The sequence below is a fragment of the Eurypyga helias genome, unplaced genomic scaffold, assembly GCF_000690775.1.
Source record: "Eurypyga helias isolate BGI_N326 unplaced genomic scaffold, ASM69077v1 scaffold1659, whole genome shotgun sequence".
Taxonomy (NCBI): Eukaryota; Metazoa; Chordata; class Aves; order Eurypygiformes; family Eurypygidae; genus Eurypyga; species Eurypyga helias.
This window is the reverse complement of record NW_010271205.1, coordinates 37497-61473: the sequence shown is the minus strand read 5'-3', so window position 1 is coordinate 61473 and position 23977 is coordinate 37497. Positions and strand designations below refer to the sequence as shown.

The 23977-nt window shown below is 46.2% G+C and overlaps 1 protein-coding gene across 1 annotated transcript in view; it reads right to left on the bottom strand.

Annotated features, from left to right (window-relative positions):
• Positions 1-266: 266 nt before the first annotated feature.
• Positions 267-23977, bottom strand: part of CAPZB (capping protein (actin filament) muscle Z-line, beta) — a gene marked incomplete at its 5' end in the record, with an annotated part of 43845 nt that continues 20134 nt past the window's right edge. Inside the window, 6 exons of the mRNA XM_010158704.1 lie at positions 267-524; positions 2520-2632; positions 3853-3929; positions 5232-5297; positions 13038-13154; positions 13674-13815. Coding sequence (XP_010157006.1) covers positions 2530-2632; positions 3853-3929; positions 5232-5297; positions 13038-13154; positions 13674-13815 — 505 coding nt within the window. The remainder of the gene's footprint in view (positions 525-2519; positions 2633-3852; positions 3930-5231; positions 5298-13037; positions 13155-13673; positions 13816-23977) is intronic.

Sequence of the window (23977 nt, the reverse complement as noted above, 5' to 3'; positions counted from 1 at the left end):
AGATTTATTAATTTGTTTTTTTTTTCTTCCAGTTCTTCCTCTTTCACACACCACAGTATTTAATAAATTTTTGTTTTACATTTTTTACACCAATGTAACAAAAGGCAGGAGGGGGGTGGGGAGGAGAAAGACAAACAATGATCCGTGTTTATGCGTATAAATGGGGGGAGGGTGGGAGAGGGGAGGAAAGAAAAAAGAACACATGGACTCCTACAGAAAGGTCTCGATAGTAAAACGTGGTGCAAAGTAGGCCTCAGAGACTGAAAAAGTTTGTACAGCTTTATTCATGGGGAGGAGATGGCGCTGCGTGGGTAGTACTGAATGCAAATCGTGACGTGATGTAACAGAAAAGGGCAAGGGGGGGAAGGGGGGGATGAGTTTTCTACGAAAGGAATCTAACGAGTGCATGGCATGTCTTGTTAGCATGGAGAGGATTTTAACTTTGCTGCTTTCTCTTCAAAGCCTCCACCAGGTCGTTTTTAAGAGCTTCTTGTTTTGATTTGTCCGCAAAAGTCTGCACAGACCTGCGGGGAAGAAGGGAACGCAAGTGAGAGGCGATGCGTTTGGAAGCGTTCCGGCCCGGGAGTCGGCGGAAGGAGAAGCACCTCAACCCAGGCTTAGAGGGAACACACTCAGCTGGCCTGTTTCAACGCGGAAAGCAGACGGCGAACGAACACCTCGGTGAGCCTACCGAAGCAGAATTCACCCTAGAGCAAGGAGGGCACCACGCTTCCCCAGAAGCTCCGCTCAGCCTCCAGCTGCTGGAGGGAGGTTCCCAATCTTTATGGGAAGGTGACAGGAAGAAGCCCGGCGTGCCCCAGCGAAGGGGTGTTAGCGCTGTCCGAACGGCCGCGAAGGGCAGGCAGAGAAAGTCCAGCCTCACCCACCAACGAGAAAAGGGCTGGGCGGGGGGAGCTCCAGAACCCAGTTTGCAGACTGTTCACCCAGGGTCGAGCAGCCGCCTCAAAACTTCCCTCCAGCCTGTTCACCAGTGGGAAAAGCGAATTCCTGCTCTCCAATTTGCTTCTCCAGTTTGTGCCTTACCTAGAGCAATCCGTGAATCAAAGCGGCCAAAGAACAGAGATGCTGTCGGAAGGGTGACGGCAGGGGTTCCCTTCTGCTAAAAGTTTGATTATGGAAGAGAAGCCCCATCTTTTAGGAGTCATCTTGGCTCACCGCCCTGTGAGACAGCTGCGGAGGAACCTCCACTTTCAGCGGCACAGTAAGAAATTTCCACTTTTTTTAAAAGCCCTCTTAAATACCGTCACTGATAGAATAACCCTGCTAGACTTCTTGGGAGTTGCTACCGCAGGGAAGTGGTTAGGATCCAGTTTGGAAGGATCTCTCCCCACATAAACCCTATTTCACACCCTTTTTCAGTGCTCCAAGCTACCTTTTGCCTGGACGCTGTCTCCTGTAAATGAGGCTGCTCTGTGTGTCAGTTCTTTTCCTGACACGGTTATAACAGTATTTCCAGTCTCTTGTCTCTGGAGAATTCCGCCGCTTTAATAAAAACATAGGCATTTTCTGTTTGCGTCTGTCACAGGCTAAAGAAGTGGTTCTGGGCCGTTATCAACAGACAGCGCGTTTTCCCCCTCCTCAGCTTAACGTGTTTGAGACAACATCTGTAACCCATTACGAGCGGGAGTTATGCTGGCTTGGGGTTAGTCGCTGCCGCGCGTCCCAGGCGCTCAGAGCCGCAGAGCAAGCAAGAGCGTACGGATGAGCCCGAGAGCTGTGCGGAGCACACGCCAAGGGAAGCTAGAAATCCAGGGATGCCTCATCCCTGGATGTCTTCAAGGCCAGGCTGGATGTGGTTTTGAGCAACCTGGTCTAGTGGAAGGTGTCCCTGCCCACGGCAGGGGGGTTGGAACTAGATGGTCTTTAAGGTTCCTTCCAACCCAAACCATTCTATGATTCCTTCTGTGGAGCTGGGACTGGATTTCAAGCTCCAAGGAAATTCAGGATACACCAGGCAAAGGGGGTGTGCACGTGGGGTGAGCTCACGTGTCCTCAGAAGTCATGGGAAGCACCAGTCGGTTTGGGGTTTCACAACTGCAAGACTTCCAAGATTTCATTACCCACAGGGCAGACGCTAAGATTACGGGGAGTTTCCTCACGGAAGCTGTGTGCCACGGCTGTACAAAACACTGCTGGTGTGCACGGGCCAGAGCCTCGGGGCTTCTGGCTCAAACCAGCCCAAGCTAACCCCACTTTGGGTAGGTGACCACATGCTCCGACCTTGCCCCCAAGCTAGAGCGCCAAGTGGTAAGTCCTGCCACACTGCGGAGCGTGACACTTCACACGGGGGGGAAGGGGTGGAGTAACGTTGAAAATTAAAAAATCACAGCGTTTAGTCGGCCGTATTAAGAAATAACCCTTGGGTGAAACACGGCTCAGACGTCGTTTATCAGTCTGCGGGAGTTAGGGGTTAGTTCTGGCCTCGGTTATCATGCAGAGGTCTGGGCTGGGTGAGTCCTGGTTTAGTGCTGGTTGTCACACCTCACAGGCAGGGGTACCTGGATTGGTTTAATTATCAGGCTGGATGTAGATCTGGCGCTGGGTCAACACTTGAGAAAGCTCCCTCTGCAACTGCTTATACTTTTGGTTGTCGGGGATAGCATCAATAGATCTACAGAGAGCAGTTTAGAAACGAGGGGGGTAAACAGGGAAAAGAGCAGTCAGAAGAACGCAGTAACACAGAGCTGGTATTCCGGAGACGGCCAGGAGCACGCTCAGAAGAGTAAGTGTAAATACACAGGTGGGAAGAGGGAAGAGGCTAGAGGGGAAGGCAGAGGCGGGCGCGCTGTGTTACCAGTCCTGAGCAGATCGTCTCAGCGACGCACAAAGTACCGTGGCTCAAACTGAGCGATGGGGAGGCAGAGGGAATAGATTCAATGACAAAAGCTCAAGGCAATGTTCACAAGGAAAAAGCCTCTATTACCTATTTCCTTCCAGTGATAATAAATGCTTCCTGGCTAAAGCCCTGCACACCACAAATGAAAGTAGAGGCCTGTTACGAAAGCTGGGGTGTGGGAAAAAACTCCCAGAACATCTGCTTTGTCAGATCCTACCGCCTCCCTCTGCCCACGCTGTTGAGAAGGCAGCCCACGTATTTAATTAGCACCATTATTCTATCTTCTTTCCCATTTCGGTCTGTGAGAGAACAGCAGCGTATTTATTTGTGCCACGTGTTTACTCAACATTATCACACCGTGCTGGGATGTCTCTCTGCAGTCTGAAGTGAAATGATTTGGCATCACGGGTCTGCCCTTTCCTCTATGAGCACGAGAACCACCAGCTTGGGATTTCTACATAAAATTCCAGCCCAGAAGGGAGCAGGGGTTGAAAAGCACAGTACAGTTTCCCCACAGAAAGGCACAGGGGGTTTATTCACTTAACCTGTTCTAGCGCACTGTCTTTTGACCAGCGGCGTTGAGAGAACGACAGAATGTAAAACACAGTCTAAATACCACAAACCATTAACGCCTGGGCTTAATTCTGGGGCCAACTGACTGTTTTGAAGAACAGCAGAAAGAGAAGTCAGAATTTAAGTACAATTCTCAGGACTGTGAAGAATAAAACTCCCAATTAAAAATCATTCTGAAAGACAAGTGTTGCTAATTGGGCTGTTTTCTTCCTGGTGGGGGAACAAGTGATTAAAACACAGCTTCAAATTTCTATAGTTACAAGGTAGAAACGTTCCCTGAAGTCCACACAGCAAATAATGTTTCCAAGGCACAGGGAGGTGAACAATTAGGGATGTGAAAAGACTTTGTGTGGGAAAGGGGGAGTTCCAGCAAACTACAGCAGCTCAAACAGGCACGGCAGGGAAGGGAACAGTCACCTTACCTCAGCCCATTAACGATGTCCTTTGTTTTCCCAAAATAAATCTCATTCAGTGTACTTCTGATTTTGTTTTCCATGTCCTAGGAAAAAAAGAGGTAAGAAACCAGACCTTTAGCCACGTTGGCTGTTCTGGGGAACGGTGCACTTAGCCATGCATCCCATCTGTTCACCTTGATGCACAACACTTGCCGCAGCGCAGCCCAACCCAGCATGTTGTTCTGGGGAACGGTGCACTTAGCCGTCCATCCCATCTGTTCACCTTGGCGCACGACGCTTGCCGCAGCGCGGCTCAACCCAGTGTTGTCCCACTATGTACATTCTCACAGAAGGCAGCAGGACCCTCTCTCTGCTCTTAGCAAAGAAATAAAGGCTTAGCTCTATTCCTGTCCTCTCCTCCCACTTAACTACTCCAGGCTGAGTTCTGGGACCACAAGAGGGCAGCTGCTCTCCAGCTATCCATTTTTCTGCATTCAGCTGCAGAAAGTGCGTTTCACCTCGACTTTGCTCTGCAATTTCCTGGCACGGAAGGGACTACAAGTGCCAGTGGGTCGTTCGGCCTAATCAACAGGTCAGTGGTTTTGTGCTTATGGGTTCCCTTGAATTTCTGAGCTGGCAAGTCGTTCATTAAAACTGCACAGAGAAAGATCTTGGAAATAAGCAGCATTTTTTCATTAGGTCGCTTTTACTCAAGCCAAAAACTTAAGAGAAGGGATGAAGAAAGACCCTGCCTTGCTTTCATTTCCCAGTTCCTTTAAAAAAAGCATTATAATCTATTTTAGTTGAGAATTTCCTCCTCTCTTGTCAAAGTGGGTATGAAGATTGAGGAAATCGAGAGCCCATTCGTACAGGACAGCACGTGGAGACAGCAACTGTTGCCCCAGAGCCTCTGAGCAGCTAACACAGTCGCCTTCTTCACCCATCGCACTGAGCAGACACGACTGGCAGCTGCGGTACGACCAGTTCTAGTGGATTTAGTAAGCACTTGATACACACTGAACTTAAGAGTTGAAGGGACAGGTCTGTATAACACAACCTGACTTGAAATAATCCTGCTCAAAAGTGACCGTAGAAACAAACAGGGGGTGGGAAACTGTTAACTGGCTCTCAGGAAAGGGGTGCTTATTCTCCAGGAAGGTTATCGCTGTAACGAGCAGGAGTCAAAGGGCAGAGTGGTGGCTTTGTACCTACAAACAGTTGGAAGTTGCGCTAGGAGGAACGCTGAGCTGCCAACCACTGAGAAATATTTGCACGACTAGATCTGATACAACAGGAATAAATAACTTGTTTGTAAAGACAAAAGCAACAAAACTCTTCGGCTCAGGATCAAATACGGGCAGTAGAACCCGCAGCGGGCTCAGCTGCGGTGGATTCACAGCACGTACCTCTACCAAGCGTCCGATATTGGCTATGTGTGGAGAGGAGTCACTCACAGTCTCGTCTTTCTCCATCTAGAAAGGAAAGAAAGTCCTTTGGTAACGCAGAAATCTGAGGGTAGATGCAGGATAGCTTTCCTTACCAAAAGGGATGGAAGAAGCGAGTTTCAAAATCCTGGAGTAAACGCTTCTTTCAACGTGCAAACGGAGTGGTAACCTACCGAGAAGTTCCCAGAGCTTGACAAAGGCTCACATGTTGTTAACAGCAGCGTAGCGTAATAAAAACCATGAATCAAAACAAAACCCCGCTGTAGATCCCCGGTGCAGACAGGCGCTACAAACCCGTCGCTCCCTACCTACCAAGGGGCTGCAGGAGACGAACGGTAGCGAGCACGTAACGCAACTAGAAGCACAGAAGCACAGCATGTGGATATGAAAACAAGGTTGTTGTTGATGGGATGCACACGAGGATGGTGCTGTCAGCACAGCAGCTGGGAATTATCCCTGCAAAACCAGCTGTTTCGCTTAATCTACATCTCAAATGCTACTTCCCACCACATTCTCCGCTCTCAGGATCTCCTGGCAAGACACCTGAGGTGTTATTTACCTTCCAGTAGAGAGGGAAGGTGCAGAGAATACAAGAACTCAACTACCTGCAAGGCCGGTGAGGATTCGAACCACTGCAATAATACGAAAAGAGAAATTTAGCATTTTGTAGTTCTTTTTAGACCAAAAACCTGAACCAACGTTTACCTAACTACCAGAGGAAGGAAGTACAAAGCAGCAAGTACAGGGGGAAGCACCAGACCGCCTTTTGCAGCAGAAATTCAGAGCTGGATCAACTTACATGGGAAATGGTACCACATTCTTAGTACAGTATCTAAACAAGAGACGGGTAAGCGAACTAGGGGAGATTTTTCATCCCCAAGATCAAAAATTGGGAGCTGGTACTACAGAGAGTAGTACTTGCTTTATTTCATCTGACTTTGCCCAAAGTCATGTTCATCCAGAGGCCACAGCTGACCAGGATCTGCGCGAGGAAGAAGACCATCTTCCCCAGTTCCGGAGATGAAAACACACAGACTAGCTGCTGAACAACGAACATCGGTCCCAGGAACCTCAACTGATACAAGATGTGCTGAGACGGCATAAAAACAAAACTGGGAGAAAAATGTAGTGGGAAGAACAGTCTTCAAAGGGTTTTACTAATCCCACTGAATTCTCTTATCCATCTGTTCATATCCCTCCCTCAGGGTAGAGTTTAAAAATCTCAGCCAGCTACAGGTTTCTTCTAATAAGCCAAGTCTCTAACAGGCTTGGGGAAGCATGTAATTTATTTGGAACCCTGAAGGCAAAAGATAACCTAGAAGAGGGGGAGAAGGAGAACAAGGGCGTTTCATTTTTCCCTTAGATGGCAGGCAGATTGCTCACATGTCACGGAGACACGCTGCCCGGAGAACAGATCCAGGCGCAGCAGAGGGAGGATGCAAGTCTGAACTACGCTAACACACATGTAGATGTTACGGTGAGTTTGGGAACTATCAGCAAATTGGCCAAATCTGGGGCAGCCGGGGAGTTGGCAGCGGGTCGTTTACTTCCGCGGGCTCCCCACTGCGCCTCCTCTGCACCTGGAGAGGCCGAGCTCACTGGTAAGAACCACAGCCTGAAAATAGAATTAGGCTTTTTTTTTTTGGCAAAACGTATATTATTACATCTCCATAAAAACTGCTGCCAGAAGGAAAACATTTTTATATGCTATAGAAGCCCAGATGTTATGAGAGGCTGTTTTAATGGAGTTCAGAGTCAGTAAGCAGCCATGTTATACAAACAGCGGAGTTGTTGGGATTTTTAAAGGTTCCTTCCGGTGGCTGTAGCTGCACGGACCTAAGCAGAAAGCCTAGAGCTGCTTAAATAAAGGGGCTGAGTTGCTCCGAGGGGAAATTCCATTCTGTGAGTTGATGTTAACAAGCAGCTCATCTTCCCGCTGTCACTCCCCATCTGCCGTCGAGCTCAGCCAAAAACCTAAGGCTCCAGAACGAGCCAAGCCCAATGTGCACAGCTCAGTCGTCCTCTCCCGCTCGAGATACGCCGTTTGGCTTCCCTGCCTCATTTCCCCAGCCATCTGCTGCGAGTCTGACTCAGAGGGAAACTCGGCTCTTCAGGGTATATTAAGCTCTCGATCGCTGGCTGGTCACTTTGGATGTTTCCTGCACGGAATAGAGCAGCTGCTGTTTGGGCTTTCTGTAAACGTTATTTGGAGGAAGAGTTAATATGAAGAGAGACATGTTAAGTTAGAAAAACACTTTGGTTCATCAGGAAAGCCTTTAAAAATACTAGAAAGATAAGAAGGAAACTCATGCACCATTTTGCTCTGAAGAACTGACAACAACATCCACAGCTGCTCTGGCCACGGAGCGACAGGAAAATCTCTTTAATGAAACACAAACAGGGCACTGCGAGCCAAAGGCTCCCAAGCCGCAGGCAGACTGAAGTCTCCAGGTGGAAAATCTATGGAATTATTTGGCTATCGGTGAGGCAAAATTTGGCCGCTCTCCCCAGTGCTTATTTCCAACCATAGCTAGATAAATGAAGGTTGTGAGCTCTACGGAGCTTGCAGCTTTGGGGAACTCAGCTGAGAGCTTACCTCATCCTTTCACGGCCTTCATGTGTATTTAACCAGTGTAACCAAAACCATCCCATGTCCTTTACCAAGCTGTACGTTCAGAATCACGAGCAGATCTGGTGATGCTACAGCAGCTCTACACGCCACTCGTCCGGATGTGCTCGACTCTTCCACTCCCTCTTTTTCTAAACCAGCTATTATATAACTGAACCCCTGTAAAATCCCTACATTCATGTGAAGCAGAAATCATTTCTCGGATAAGTACTGTTCGGCACGTCTCTGCTAGCCTCTGCACCCCAAAATCCTACTTGGTTAGCAATTAAAGAGACAGTGTCTCCAGGAAGCTGGACAACTGCTGCCGGGGAGCTTACGGATCGCGATAGCTACAACTTGGAAGGTTGTTCTGGTGGAAAAACACTCCCCAACGCCCCACTCAATGCTACAACATCTGGAAGTCGGTGGGATAGGCCTTTGCATGAAAGCTTAACTTGATGAAAATAGATGACTCTCCTAATTGCAGAGCACAAGCCTCGGAGGATCTACCTATTATGATAAACGGCCGACTGTCTGTGCTGGTGTTTTATGGAGAGGTAATGGATCACAGGACACATCCTCCTGAACGCAGGGAGAGCTCAGTTTGCAGCAGATCAGCCTTCGTCCAGCTCTGCAAAACATTCCACCTTTGCGGAGAGTTTTTTGAGCATGAAAATCAAGGCATATCTGTGCTGCTTTAATCTGAAATCCCAGGCTTCACTTCCCCTACAACTTTATATCCTCCCCTTCCCACACCTCCGTATGTAAATAAACTATAGGTTTTGGGCCAAATCCTTTTTCAGCAAGCTCGCACTTCCCCACAGCGTTCACCCCGGCTCAGGAAACACACACAGGTTCTTTGTGCACAGGGAGATCTCCAAAAGGCACCTGTTAGTCTTGCTTTTAAGGAGGGGGCTCCAGAAATCTGTCCAACAAAGTGCAGGTTTGACCATCTGCCAGAAAACGGGAAGGCTACGGCTCCTTTGCATAAAATGAAACAGGATCGTACAGCTACTCTTACCTTAAATAAAAGTGCAGCCTAATGAAACCTCAAAGCTCAGCCAAAGCAGCACAGCGCCGTGGCAAACGACGCAAGTAATTCCAACGTACACAAAGAGGACAGGACCCTAACGTCTGTCAGGGAGAAAATCATCTGTCAAGCATCTGGCTTGAATCAGGAGGGGGGCGGGAGTTACCTGCAGTCACTGGAGAACGTGCAAGGTAATTGAAAACCTGCTGGCGTTTTTCATTTCCCTGCAAGCATCGCTCCCTTTGTTGTAAACTGAAGGTAACGCATCCTGCCCTTTCCTCTCAGACGTCGAGTACTCCAGCCTGCGGCCCCTCGTCAAGGCAGATGGCATATAACATGCCAATTGCTCTTCCCCTCCCCAAATTCCAGCCTCAGGCCTTGTATGGGCTGCCAACGTCGGACACGAACCGAGAGCTACTCCCTCCATCGTGGCCGGCAGAGCTTCAACTCCAAGCTCGTGAGCTGCGTATCCAGGCTCGTTTTCAGGACAGACTGCCTGGAAGAGCACCCTCCTTTAGGAAACTGTAAAAATCAAAGGTGTCTGTCTGACATCACATGCCTTTTGGGGTAGGACCAGAGCAAGGGAATAAAACATGAAAAATAATCAGTTTTCTCCTTCCAATTCCAAAAAGGTTTTTCTCTAATGTCCTTGGGAGTCAAAACAGAGACGGCCACACACACGGTGTCGGTATCTACGTGTAACAACTATCTTGCTAAAGATTTTGTGCTGATCTTCACTAGGCAAAGAGACAAGTGCTCTTCCACACAAAAGGGCTGCTTCGACGAGCACCTAACGAAGCGTCCGATGTGAAGAGGTCACTGAAGTTTTAATGCTCCCCAAGTTTTCGGGCCAAGACTATGATCTGTGGATCCTACACGCACAGAGCTAAGAACTTCTCTCGTCCTCGCAAGATAAAAGCTGATAGATGCACATATATACATCAGTTATGCACCTACATAAATCATGTAAAGAAATACGCATCGCTACACGTTTGTTTCTGCGTTGCATACTTGGGTGTGTATATACACACATTTCTCTACTGGATCAGGACAGAATCTTGAAACCAAACCGAAATCGTAAACTCCGTTCGGAACACATCCCATGCCATTTTATTCAAATCAGTCTATATTCCAACTTTTAAAGAGAAAACTTCCATAATTATAGTAAGAAATTTAATTATATTTAGTTATAATAAGAAATTTTAATAAGAAAAAGCCTGAAGTTCTCATTTTGAAAACCACCAGGTAAATTAAAGCTACACAAAGGAGATCTTCAACTTTCCAAAACAGGCAGAGTCCTCTCTCTACCATGTCTCTCCCTCTCTTTCCTTATTCTGTCCATTTACAAATGCAAAATGCTTGTACCATTCCTTTCCCCGTGTAAACAGAGACAAGTCCTGTTGTAGCGCGTGAGAAACTCCATTGGGACAGCCACTGGAATTCAGCAGCTCCATGAATTGGAAGAGAGACATCAATTCTCAGTGTATGACACTGAAGGAGACATAGCATAGGGACAGAGCCTCCAAGCAGCATCTCCCCAAGGCGTAACATCACGTGTCCCCAAGCCAGGTGTAAGGGTACCCAAATATGCGGTGTCTTGGCGCAAGACACAAAAACCCCTGGTCACTCGGTGCAAAAAACCTAATCAAACTGGATGCAACGTTTAGCAACGGCCTAAGTGGGAGCCTTGTAGTAACAAGAGTCTGGGGCTATTCGAAAAATGCAAAGCCAAGTTTTTCCAAATGGTCTTGACAAAGGCAACAACCTTCCCCCTCAGGTTTGTGTCTGATGCAGGGCAACAGTATTTCACCAGCAGGCAATGTCACCAGAGAACCAGACTCTCATTCTAGACCCAAGCTCAGCTCTACCACAGAAGAACAGACAGGACTGCCTCCCTACTCGCACCCGGTGTCACCTGCAGGCACGAGGAAGGGGAATTACTGAGCCCTTGTTTCCATGTGAAGTTGGGAATGCTCCCCCCAGCATTTCAGTGCGAGACATGCCCAGCTCCCGGCGGCTGCCAGAGGTGGTGAATTAGGAGGCATTACATGAGCTGTTCCTTTGCGCGTCCTCCTGCCCAGCAAGTTAATCATTCCAGTCATCACTTGAAAAATACCCGATTTCAGCTACGAAGCAAAACTGGTTTCAAAGCAATGGCTCTCAGCAGACTTCCCTTTCAAAGCACTGAAAGGTTCTCTCTGCCATCAGCTTATAAGCCAGGATATTACAAAGCTTGTGAACACTTCAAAAGCTTCCACTGAAGCACAAGGCCATCTGCTATTCACATTTTAGGATCAAAGGTGGTCAAATAGCTGAAATGTTGACCAAAACCACGTACCATTCAGCATGGACGAAATTTCAGAATTATGGTTAGCACACTGGATTACCGGTACCGTCAAGGCAGAACTGTAACATGCCATTCGAGATGACTAAAACCTACTTTTGGTGCCTAAGTTTGCTGCAGACTATATAAAGAGCCTACCAAAAATAAAACCTGCTGTCCTTAGGTGATGTGGCAAACTGGATTTACAACGAAGTAAAAGCCTTGCACTCAGGAGTTTAGTCCAGCTACGGCTACATAAATGGCTCAGGACAAACAGCTCCTCCTCACACAGCATACCTGGAGGCAGCAGGAAGATTTTCGCTCGCTGCCACGGATTCTGATGAAGCCTGTGCCACTAAGCCTACTACGGCATCTGCAAACAGAAAATCTCCGGCCCAAAGCTAAATTCTGAAAGTCAAGTTTCCATTGTTTGTGCAGCAGCAGTGCATCATTACCCCAGTGGCTTTTTTATGGTTACTTACATTGGAAGCAGGCCCCTGCTTTAATGCATCACATATGAATTAAATGATCTGCTGTTAAAATGATGACAGAAGCATGAATCTCCCCACTACAGCTTAGAGAGTGAAAGTCAAACTAAACAAGGCCCAGCAGTTCAGGCCAAGGTGTACTGAGGACACCCGTTCTCAACAGACGCTTGTTTTCCTTGGCACAGCTCTCGCGCACCATAAGGCCACGGCCAGAGTCAAGCCCTTGGCCTCCACTTCACAGCGATGATTTAAAGTTTTGGGAAGGCCTGTGATTCAATATTTGTCCGGGTCACCATAACTGGGGCGTAATTACTGCAAACGTTTTAAAAGAGTACGCAATGCTCAAAACCGTCTCCAGGTGCTTTTTTCTTCCCCCCGCCCGGCTTTTCCATCAGCTTCTTCTGTAAATCAACAACACGGAAAGAAAAATCACCTAGGTCTAGGGCAAGCTTCTGCGACTGCAAAACTAACCCAGTTCAGTTCCTCTCTGCAATCACAGATCCTCCTTCCCTTCGCCTGGCTCAAACCTGTACAAAAACACAAACTCTTTAACAGAGTCTGCATTGTCCTTTGTATCGACGGCAACAGGCCGCCCCGGGAAGCCTCATAAAGGAGTGTCGGCTACTGCCAATCTCTACTCACTCCCGACCGTACAATATGCCTCCTGTCCTTCAGAGTTTATTACTCTGCTCGAGTCACTGACTTCCACAGCCCAGATCTTCAGGAACCGCAACTCAGCAGCAGCACGGAGCAGGGAGACAGCAACCTTTGGCAGGTGGCTGGGGCAGGGGCGCCTTCAGCCAGCCGAGTCAAGCCCAGCCAGGGACCAAGTGGCCTCTCAGCCACCCTAGTCAACGCAAAACACACGTTTGTTCACAGGCCTCGCTGGCTTTTAAAAAAGAGACATAGCGAAAGAGGTCACCTTGTATTTTTATAATTCTATTGGACTCTTCCAGGAAGAAAGTGGGCAAATCTTCCAGATATGAACATCTGTCGGGGTAACACATGTGGAAGTATAAATATTTAGGAATACCAAAAGAAAAACTAAGACTTAAAAGCAAGTCTAAACTCCTACTGAAGGTTTTATATTTTTAATTGGAAGCTGCACTGCCGTCAGGCAGGGTTCAAGGAGCTTCCTGGTAATTACACACGTCGGCATTAACTGCTTCACTGGGCTGCACACGCAGCAGGAGGAGAGATGTTTATACAACACCTCACAAAATCAACTTTTTGTTCCCGACTGGGGCTACTGGGTGTGTAAATAAGGAAAGGCATGCCTTGGGCCCGCAACGTACGCTCGTGCCACGTCCAGACCTACCTGTCTGGTAAGGCTCCCGCCGAGGTTCATGGTACCAGAACCGGTTTTGTTAGTCTGCAGCCACAGCATCACTGTGGAGGTCAGCTTGTAATGAGCAGTACGGCCGCTGGATTTCTCCTAGAAGTGGAAGGATAATAGAAAGGATAGAGACAGGAGATTAAAGTCCCTCCAAAAACTCAACGTTGGCTGGCCCTGAAGACCCCACGAGCAACAGGACAAATGCCTAACTCCACTCCCACAGCACAGTCTGATTCTTAAAAACAATTGTAAGAGCACACACTCCCCTAGTTTTCCAAAGCAAACCTAGTCAGAGCAATTTAACCTCCTATTACCTTGCTTTTATTACCTAAATTAGTGAAATTTATCTGCAGACCTTTATGTTTAAAAAAAATACTCAGGATCACAGGCACAGACAGTAACATACTTTCAATTCTTCTGGGATTCTTTTTGATTACAGCCCTGACTTATCTCTATCCAAATTGCTTCAGGGAATCTGCAGAAATTAAGAGGGGAAAGAAGTTTACAGCCCCTAACACAATGTTGCATTGTTCAGTGGGACACCTGCGCTCGTTAATTGTCTGGAATTAACTGGGTTTTGTTTTCACTTTGGAATATCAGCTGCCCCAGAGGCTGTACCTGAACCTCCACCACGTGGATGGAATCCCAGCATCCCTTAATCTTCTTTGATCCATCTCCAGCTTTCTTAATGAGGATCACCCCAGCAAAACCATGATCCAGGTCCCAGAGGTAGACAGACGAGACTCCACCTTCAAAATACCTGCAGGAGGCAATCCAATAGGCATGTTAAAGGTAAGCGGGATCCGAGCCAGTCGGGTAGCAATAATAATCTTAAATAAGCAGAATCTCTATATCCTAGCACAGATCTTTTTTTCTTTTCAGACGGCACGCACTCACTAGTTACACACCTAGAAACACAGCAGTGTAAACCATTTAATAATGCGGAGACTTTAATTGTGAAACACTGAACACTTCTCTGAAGGAGAATAAAAGTCTAGTGAGAAACAGAACTAGCTACAGATTTCTACAGTACTTGAGCAAACAATTCCTCTGATTCCAATTAACTGCAACAGCTGGTAAAAGCACAAGCTACAAAGCAGGCTGAGAGTAAGGCTTTATTTTATAGTTTGGTCATGTCTTTTTTTTTTACCTTCTCTCTCGCTATTGGGAAAGGCTGGAAGTTCATTAAAACTAAGTCCGCTAATTAAGACAAAAGCCAGCAAGTAAGTAGCTTTATGCTGCTGTCTCAAAAGCTTGTGTGAAGCAGAGTTACTGACTTATTGTAAATGGAGCTGAACTGAAACCAAGGTTCTTAGGAAAGGAAGGGATGCTATCGAGGTGTACGTATTCCTCCAGCTTCAGACAGGGCATACAAAAGAGCAGGCTACATTACCTGACTCTCGGGTTGCTGGTAGCCAGAAGTACATTGTTATAAAACCAACAAAGCAGTGACGCCTGCAGAACCCAACTCCTTTATAACACCAGTGCTGGGCTCCTTGCACGTCGGATCAAAGACGCACTTTAAAATCAGGGTAAACAACCCAACACGGTAGGAAGAGGCACAGGAACAACTCTGGCTTCTGGAAAACCAAAACTCTAACCCACAGCGTTTTAGCAACTGTTTCCATTCTCAAGTTCCCAAACAGCCATAAGGAAAGGCGAGGCAACGGGAATACTCATTCACAGCACAACTCGGATCTCGGCGATGAACTCACACTGCACAGAATCACCATCTCCTAGGAAGAACTAAGGAAAGGAGGAGCGGCAACTTCATCTGAGCCAGATCAGTGACAAGACACGTTAGTAGTCAGACATTTCTACACCCTTCTGAGCACCTCCTGCCCTTCTGCAAGCACGTACACAGAGCAGACAAAACACCTGAGAAGGCAGTGTTTGGAGGAGAGCAAAAGCTCCTCATCCGAAGACACGAGGAGCTGCTGTGATTGACAGTTCCCAGCAGTAAGCTGAGAGTCACGCAGCTTAAAGCATTCCGTGTTCCTGCCTCTTACTGTCAGGAGCGAGGCGAGCGCGTAGATCGGCAAGTGACTGCATGTTTCTCCTCTTCTGCGAGAAAGGAAAGTATCACTCATCGCCAACACGAAACACTTGTTGAACCCTCCCACCTTCACGCTCCCCTCCTTTCTGAACACTAGCCTGACAGTTGTTGATAGCATTTAAGATTTGATTTACTGCGCACTTACGGACTTCACGTATTAGCTGGAAGTACTGCAGATTCCAGAACACTAACCCATCCTTCCCTACGAGTCAGGAGAACAGATACCAGGGAGCGAATGCAAATAACATCAGCACCTTTCAACATCTTCCCTGCGCTTACAGATCGGTCTGGAATGTTGTTTCAAGAAGGCAGAGTCACCAAAAGAGCCCCAGTTCTTTTTAACTGCATCCATCCGAGCCTCTATCAAAACCAAAGCTGACCCCAGGAGGGGTATGAGGCTTTGCATTAACTCACCACATCGTTTTATTTTTAATGGGTGACTACTGCTACTCGTCACCAAGCTTCGCCCCGGTGTTTCAGCGACCCACACACACAAATGTCCTATGACATTTGTCGAGGCACTGATAACATGCCATTTAAAAAGGAAAGCCCTTTGCTCCACAGGCATGGTAAAGCCAGACTTCCAGCAGGCAATTTAAACCTAACAAACCGACAAACACCCTTTTTATATCCCCTGGGGAATTCACAAATGGATTTTGGTTAATGGGAATTTCAGTCACGCAGGGAACCTCAGCTCCAATCTAAGCGACCCTTCCTTTGACAAACGGGCAGCACGAATCAAAGGCCAGAGAGCAGATGCTATTGTCCATTTCCAGACCAAGTTCCCTTAAAAAAAATAAATTCATACACAGAATAAGTGAATTCACTCTAAATGAACTGGCAGCCACTGAGGATATTACAGTGTGTTCAGACAGTTTCCCCATTACCCTCTTTATGAGCTTGCTACAAGCATGAAACATTAATTAAGAGAAGGACCAAAACAAGGTTTTTGGAAATTTATTCTTACCTACTGTACTTTGATCCTAATGACATGAAACAGGAAAAAAATAATTTTTATGTGGTTCACCTTTATGAGATTTTACATAAAGGCTTTTGTGGGTATTTTAAGAATGTGCTAAAATGTTGTCTGAAACCACATAAAACCATCTGAAGAACCTCCCGCCAGAACTAACAGTGCACACATGGAAACGCTTTAACTCGCCTTTGTGTATTTAATGAATCAAATATAGTATTAATATTGTTTTAAATACCAACATGCTATTTCAATAACGTTCCTTTGCCATAGCCAGACCCAGTATCTTGAGACTCAAACAACACTGCCAGCGATTGAGCAGTTATGAATCCAAGGCACGCCGGGATATAGATTAGCCAAAGCCTCCTCTGTGCTTCAGCAATATATAAAGACTTCAAAAATTCACTCCTCCTTCTCGGGGAGAAAAGATGTACCACTGATCACTACGTTAGATTTCACCTCTCCTCACGCAGCAACTAAAACGCACTAAAGTGGGATTTCCGCAGACTGTCTAAACCCAGGAAAGTCATGTTTGGAGAGGGTAACATTCCTGGAAACCTGTTTTCCTCAAGAAAAAAAAAAGAAGCGCTACAGTTTAATTGGCTGCCACGTAATAGAAAACTGGATGACAGACAGATTGGCAGGAATTTAGATCTACATTCATGAACTTGGATTTGCTGCCAGAAGGCTGGATGGTATCCAAGAAACCCCTTCAGCACAGATTAAAAAGCAGCAGTTATTAAAATCCAAGCAGGAGAGGTAACCAGCTTGGAAAGGGTTCCTGGAAGGCATAAGCTGGTATCTTCTCTGTTAAAGAAATGAAGAGCACAGGTCCATCCAAGCTACATGCAGCAGATGCAGCAAAACACTTTGGAAACACGAACATAATTTTCTGCTGTTGCCCGTTCTGGATAGCCCTGCTCGTGGTAGTAAAAGGCAATCTGTTCTCTTCAGGAGCTCATCCTCTCCCAAAGCATCCAAGGCCCAGCACAAAGGAATCAGCAGGTACCTTTGAGATGCGTAAGAGGTCTGAAATGGGAGGAAAAGTCTAACTGGTATTGGGGTGCCTCAGAAACATCCCCAAAGGATAAACAATTTTCAAAGGACAGCCATTCAAAACAAAGCAATTGCTCTGCTTCTCCTTAAGGACACGGATCCCTCCAGGATGTGCTCTGGGTTTACCTATGGCAAAAGTCTGTTATTAAAAAACTGAAAGAACATAGTCCTATGGTTGTCATATCCCTTTATTAACAACCAAACCACTGCCAACTGACATGGCAGAATGGTTTGGGTTGGAAAGGACCTTAAAAGATCCTTAGTCCAAATGATACCCCTGTCATCTCCAAGGACAGCCAGTGTTCTTCCATCTGAAGTTGCCCAGGAAGGTGACTGGAAGGCGTAAGGCCCAACGTAATCATTCATTCTCTTCACAAAATTCAGAACAGCATTTCACTCAAACTCAATTCTAGTTTTAACAGCATGATCAAACACTTAAGTTTTGTATCCCTTACCCAACAACCACAGAACTCCTGGAAAAAAGATGTTTTATACAAAAAATGTCACACTTAAGACTGACCTACTTTACGAATGCAAGAATAAAATAAAATATTTAAGCTAAGAGTGATCCAAAGCTTTATGAAGTGTTTGAAGTTTAAGCGGGTGGAGACAGAGGATGGAAACTTGTTTAAGGAACTCGAGCTGTGTCCATGAAACAGAGAGCCTGTGGCCAGAACAAAGCCCTGACTTCAAGAGGGGCGTGATAGGGGAGGAAATCCCCCAGCTTCCAGCACAGACCTCAAGAAAGGAGGGCAGATTAATCACTTTGTTTTACCCACTAAAGGACAGATCAGAAAGGCTCCTGATAGCATTCTCTTCACCTGCCTTGCAAATGAATGCTGAACCCTAGGCTGAGAAAATGAGTTTCCACCACACGGCAATAAAAACAAGCAACGACTTCCAATTACGCTTCAGAACCGAATCACTCATCCATAAAAACGCTTGTGTATTTTCCAGTAAGTCACAGAAAGCCAGAGACAAAACCCACCCAGCACCGCTGGCTGACGGCTCCCACAACACTAAGCCACAAAATCCTGATGCCAAAGTACCAGTACCTGGAACCTCAGACCGGCGACGCAAACCTTCAGAAGAGCTGTGGAGTGTTTCAAACTGGCTCCTTTGAAGCAGCAAAACATATTCTCTTTTTCCACACACCCCCCAGAGGTTGCATAGCTATTTCCTCCAGCTACAGAAGGTCAGCATAGAAAGGAAAATGTCTCCATCTATTTAGATCAACAGAATTCCAAGAAACCTGTAATTTAAAAAGCCTACCCCAAAGGAAAACAGTGAGGCTTCAGCTACACGTTTTTACAAGCGTGACACTGACTGAAGTCACAACCTGAGAAGCCAGTGTGGAACACCAACCCAGAATCCTTCCCTAACATACTAGGTGAGGAAGCAGATGTTTCGGCTGTTATTAAACCAGATGACTGTAGTGGCAAACGACCCGGCACAATTTTCAGTGAGTCCCTTCCCTCTGCCTGTACCCTGTCATTTCAAACCAGTGCATAAATAGCAACAGAAATATGAAGGAAATGGGAAATTTCAGCAACCCACCCTCCATCAAACACAAACATTGTTCACGCAAATCACCTGCAATCTCACAACTCAAGCAAAGGGGGGAAATAAAAGTCTTGAGGCCAAAATCAAGAGATCAGAGTTGTCTCTAAATGATTTTGTCACCTGCATCCTCCATCCGGCTTTCTAGTAATGAGGCTCAAGAGCCTGCTCCTCAGTAAGAAGGTCAGGTTGGTACTAGGAACTAAGCAGGATGTAACACTTCTCCCACTGCTGGGAGTACACATAATTTACAATTCCTCCCTCCCTCCTTCTTTGATCCCAGGAGTGCAACTATGTAACACTGTGGGAATGTTACCTAAATACTTAAAATTAAAAAGGTAAAATGTTTGTGTATACAGACCAGCTGTTTTTCACCACAGCTTATGAACACAGCCCAAAGTTTGCTTGTGGACTGCGTACAGGTATTTTACGGAAATTCTTTCCAGCATACACAGGTGCAGAAATCCCTCGAGCAAACATACCAATCTAGTTAGGTATGTGTAACTTCAGTGCCAGTTGTACTTAAAAGCACACATCTGGACCACGGTGGGATGACTCAAACTGCGACGCAAAGTTGTGAAGTGCAAGAACTCTGCAAGGAAGGAAAAGAGTATCCAAACAATGGGATCCTGAAGGCTAAAAATCTCCCACAGCCACCCATTTTCTGCTTTCGAGCACCTTCCATTATTTAAAAAAAAACTATATTGCTTACATTTTCCATACCATCCAATTGCTCTTGGCAGATGGAAACTAATGACCAAATCCCTTCTGAGAAGTCACCTGGAAACAGTTCCATTAGCCACCTAATAAGCAAGACAATGGGTCACTTTGTAACACGTCCAAACGCGTAACCCGGTTCATTAACTGCCAGGAAGCGCCGACTGCTTACAAATCTTTCACCCGTGCCCGTTGGACCGGCGTGCTCTGCAGAGACAGCCCACTGCTTCATCCACCGACAGTCTGACACATTTTAGACTCTGCCAGCTATAATTCAAGTCTGGGTAGGAGAGGAGAAGACAGCAGTGGAAGTTGCCCATGACATGTACTGAGTCTGCCAAAGTCTGTGCAGACTAGAGATTCCATGTGGCATGCTTCTTCCTTGAAACAGGCATAGATCAGCTCTGCTACAAGATGGCTATGATTCCTTAAGTCTTCAATTTTCCTAAAAAAATGTACATTTGTGAAAGCAGAGGTAAAGATCTCTAAGTGCAAGCACAGCCATGTACTGCTAGAGATAATCAGTTCAAAAATTTCCAGATCGTAACAAACCGATGGTTTAAAATTCAGTCTCACTCCATTTTTTAAAGGATGTGAGTAATTTCTTACTAGGGATTTAAAAACCTTCGGAGTGCAGTGTTTGAGGACAGTGCTGCATCATCGGTGCTGACCTCCTCATAGAAGCTTTCCCTCTCCAGTGTTCAGATTTTATGTAATCACAGAGAACCGTGGGAACCCAGGGGAAAACTCCTCCTGCACTGAGTTACCTCAACTTCAGAGGATAAGAATGTGGTCTGTACAGAGCTGCTCCAAAATGAAGCACTGCAAGAAAGAAAAAATAATAAAATCAGGTGAAAAGCAACTAATTCAGTTTGTGCAGCATGACAGCATGCTTCATTTTCTCCTCTCTTCTTCTAAATTTGCTCTAATCTGTGTAATATAGATCAACAACCTCAATGTTCTGAGCCGCCCACGGGCGAGTTAAGGAAGGGACCCCAACACTGCTCTGTTTACTCTTACAGCTAAACCATATCCTTGGGAAAACATCATGGTTTTAATTTTAAAAGCCCACGAACATTAAAGCAGCGAGCATCTTGGCAGTTAGGTCTGTCTTATGAGTCTTCATCTTGTACTTATCAGTCTAACCCGGAGGCAAAAATCTCGCAGATGACATAATCCTGATGTCACACCCTATTGTGCAAAACCCTAGCCAGCAGTGAGATGGAAAGTCAGGTTTCCTTAGTGCTCGGATGCATAACAAATGCATCTGGATTCAATCTGCAGGGCCCTTGCTGTGAAAACCACAGTAACTATCATGCCCAAGAGAAAGGCATCACAAAGGGCTAGTAACCAGTAATGAGGAACAGTGAGCTAATGGCAATAAAGTCACTTCAAAGCTTTCCGTGGGTTTTGAGCTTAGGCAAACTAGGTTTACATCTAAACACAGACAGAACACTTACATAAAGGGCTCACAGCTGCCTAATGGCTTTGTGAGCTGAAAGTTGCACTGCAGGCTGCAGGAATGGAAGCTGGGCAACTGCTCCCCCATGCACACCTACAGGCAGGTAACCCAACACGCTAATTACGTCTCCGGCATCTGGCGCTCTCCTTTTATTATCTTGGTGGAATCGGTGCTGTTCCATGCACAAAGTCAATCTAATTTGGACAGGTAAGTGCAGCTATTGCTGCAAACCTTGCGAGAAGTGCAAAGTATTCCCAACACTGGAGAGGAATGATGGTCTATGAGACCAGGTAAAGGGACGTATCAGACCAGAAAAAGGGATACACAGAGGCAGGGAAGGAGAAGTTTGATGACAAACCACAGCAAAACTCTGAGTTCAAGTCTCATAGAGGTCTGCTGTTCTGCCTTAGCAAGGCAAGTGGACAAAGGCTGGTATCAGAGGTGGTTCAAGCACACAATCTAAAATAAACTTAGAAAAAAAGGTAAAAACAGGTAAAAAGGAGAAGCTATCCAGCAGCTTACAGGACATCTGAACATACCTGGGGATAGAAGCAACAGCACAGGGTTCAATGGCAAAGAGCGACAGAGTCACAATGAGACATCCCTCAAGTTGAGCAAATCAAGGCTATTCAATGTGATTAAACACACTGATTAAAAAAAAGTCAGCCCTGAGCACTCTAAGGCCTGTCATTGGGATGTCGCTACTGAAGCTGACCTGGAGCCCCTTCACGCTCTCTAGCCCGTGGAGACAGGAAACGACTGCCGCCTTTCCTCCTCGAGCTGCACAGAAAGGCAATGGACGTTCAGCTTGGGCAGTGCCTACGGGGCACGCGTTGGGCTGGCAGGGGTGCCACCCTCAGCACTGCTAACGCCATCAGAAACGTGGGCGACAACCCCAGTTGGGACAGGATGCCAATCCAAAATTCAGTAACAAGAGGATTAGGCTCAATGGCAACGTTTTAGAGGTCAATCCTCTCCCAGACCTCCTTCCGCTCCCACCAAATTCCTTGTCCAGAGCTCAATGGATCAACATCAAAACACAGACAGAAGCAGAAGTTCAAGAGGCTTGATGGCTTAACCTGTCGAGGAAACTCAAAACCTTAATCAATAAAAACATTTTAAGGAGCAGGATGATTAAAAGGAGCGTTTTAGCTTTTTTTTTTTTTAAGCTAAAAAAATCACAAGTACTGATAAATCCAACTTAACCCAAGAAACGAAGAGGATAGCTTTCTAAACGTATGTCAGCTTACTAAACCCGCCCAATGCTGCCAGAACTCCTGTTGTTTGTAGAAGTAAACAGATCAGCAGCATCCTTCCCCAGGGAGGTCCATTTAATCACTTCAGAAACAACTTCTTCCAGACAACAAAGAACAATTAGATTACTTAATTAAAGCCCTGATTATCTCCAACCCAAAACAACAGAACACAGAATCTAAGATAGATGGATTTATCCAGATGCCCTGGTCCTCATTACGCTTTGATTTCAATCAATCGCGCGCACACACGTCAAGCAAAGGGCAATAAATTACAACCATGTGTTGGACAAAATTATCTTCCTGATATGGGAAGCGGAGAGCCGAGGCTCTAACTGAATGGTGTAAGATATTAGACTTCCCATCTGGGAATAATAACCTACTGAACGAAAACATACCAGGGCATTAGCTTCAGGCAGTACCCAAGTTAAACCTGGCAGCAGGAGATCAAAATTAAACAGTTGGTTTTGGGGAAAGCGACATACGTTTTGGTAAAACAGATAACCGAGAAATATGCTTGTAGTTTAACATATATAATAGAGAGGAAATTAAAACCTACTATAATTGCTCTTTAGCCCAAAGAGACGTGAACGTGACTCCAGACATAAAAGGCAGGCAACCCTAGAGATACCTCGAGGTAGTTTTTGTTAAAACAGGCAGAGTGAATGACCCAGCACGGGTTAGGAGGCACTGAAGAGTCAGCAGCATTTTTCCTTCTCAAGCTCTCAGGATCTAAAACAGCTCCGTGCAAGACTTCTCCAAACTTATTTTCACACTACAGTCACTCAGCGTGCTGGCCAGTATGTTTCTGGGGACAAAACTCCAGTTTAAGTCACCAGGGAGCAAATCTGAACTCAGAAGGCTTATTTTACACAAGCTATTAACCAACGGGTAACAGGCTGTTTCCCTCAAAACACCCACACTAGCAGGTGCCAGCCCCTTGGGAAATGGCAGATACATGCCGATGACTCACGAAACGTAGGTGGGTACTTACCACACCTGATAAGAACAGAAATCTAAAAAGGAATGGTATGTGGGCCAAATGGGACTCATACAAAGGAAAACCGAAACTATCCAAAACCTTGGGAGACGCCCGAGGTGAACTCTCAGATATTACAATTTACTGGGAGATAATCCAGAGGAATCTTGGACCATATGCTGAGAGCAGACCGGGAACAGCACCTATCCTCAAAAGTACTTATTTTTCTGTAGCAAAGAAACATCTTCCCCTTCCACTCCCCACTGGAACGACCGGTATAAAATGTATTTTAAAGCCAGGGAGTGAAGCCAGCACCACGCAGAGCAACGACTCTTACACGGTATGCCGGCACACATCATCTTTCTTCAAGGGGCCGTCCGTGCTGGCCAAAGACTGCAAGCACAAGATCCAGCAGTTCAGGCCAGCAAGGCTGGAAACAAAGCCACAAACTGCTTTGGGGAAAAAAAAAAAAAAAACAAACCAAAAAAAACCCCAAAACAACCAGCAGAAACCTTCATTAGAGGAATAAAATGTCTAACAGCCCAGGAAATTCAAGCACACTGGAGCTCGGTGTCCTCTGTGAATGACTGCTTACATAAGATTATGTTTGTATTAACTGCTACCTCTCTGCCATAAAGCACAGCATAGCTGTGGTTAGAGGTGTAGTTCAAAACCATTCTCTACCCCGCAGAGAGCAGGACAGAACAGCCTCTTAAGGGATGGCTGAATGAGAACCTGATGTGTCAAGCCAGAGGCTTCTCTCTCAGCATCATTTTCACCCTCTTAATCTGCACTGCAAGTCTGCAACACCCGCTGCACTTCAACTCGTGTTGTTTAAGGATGACTTTGTGACGTGGGATATTGAT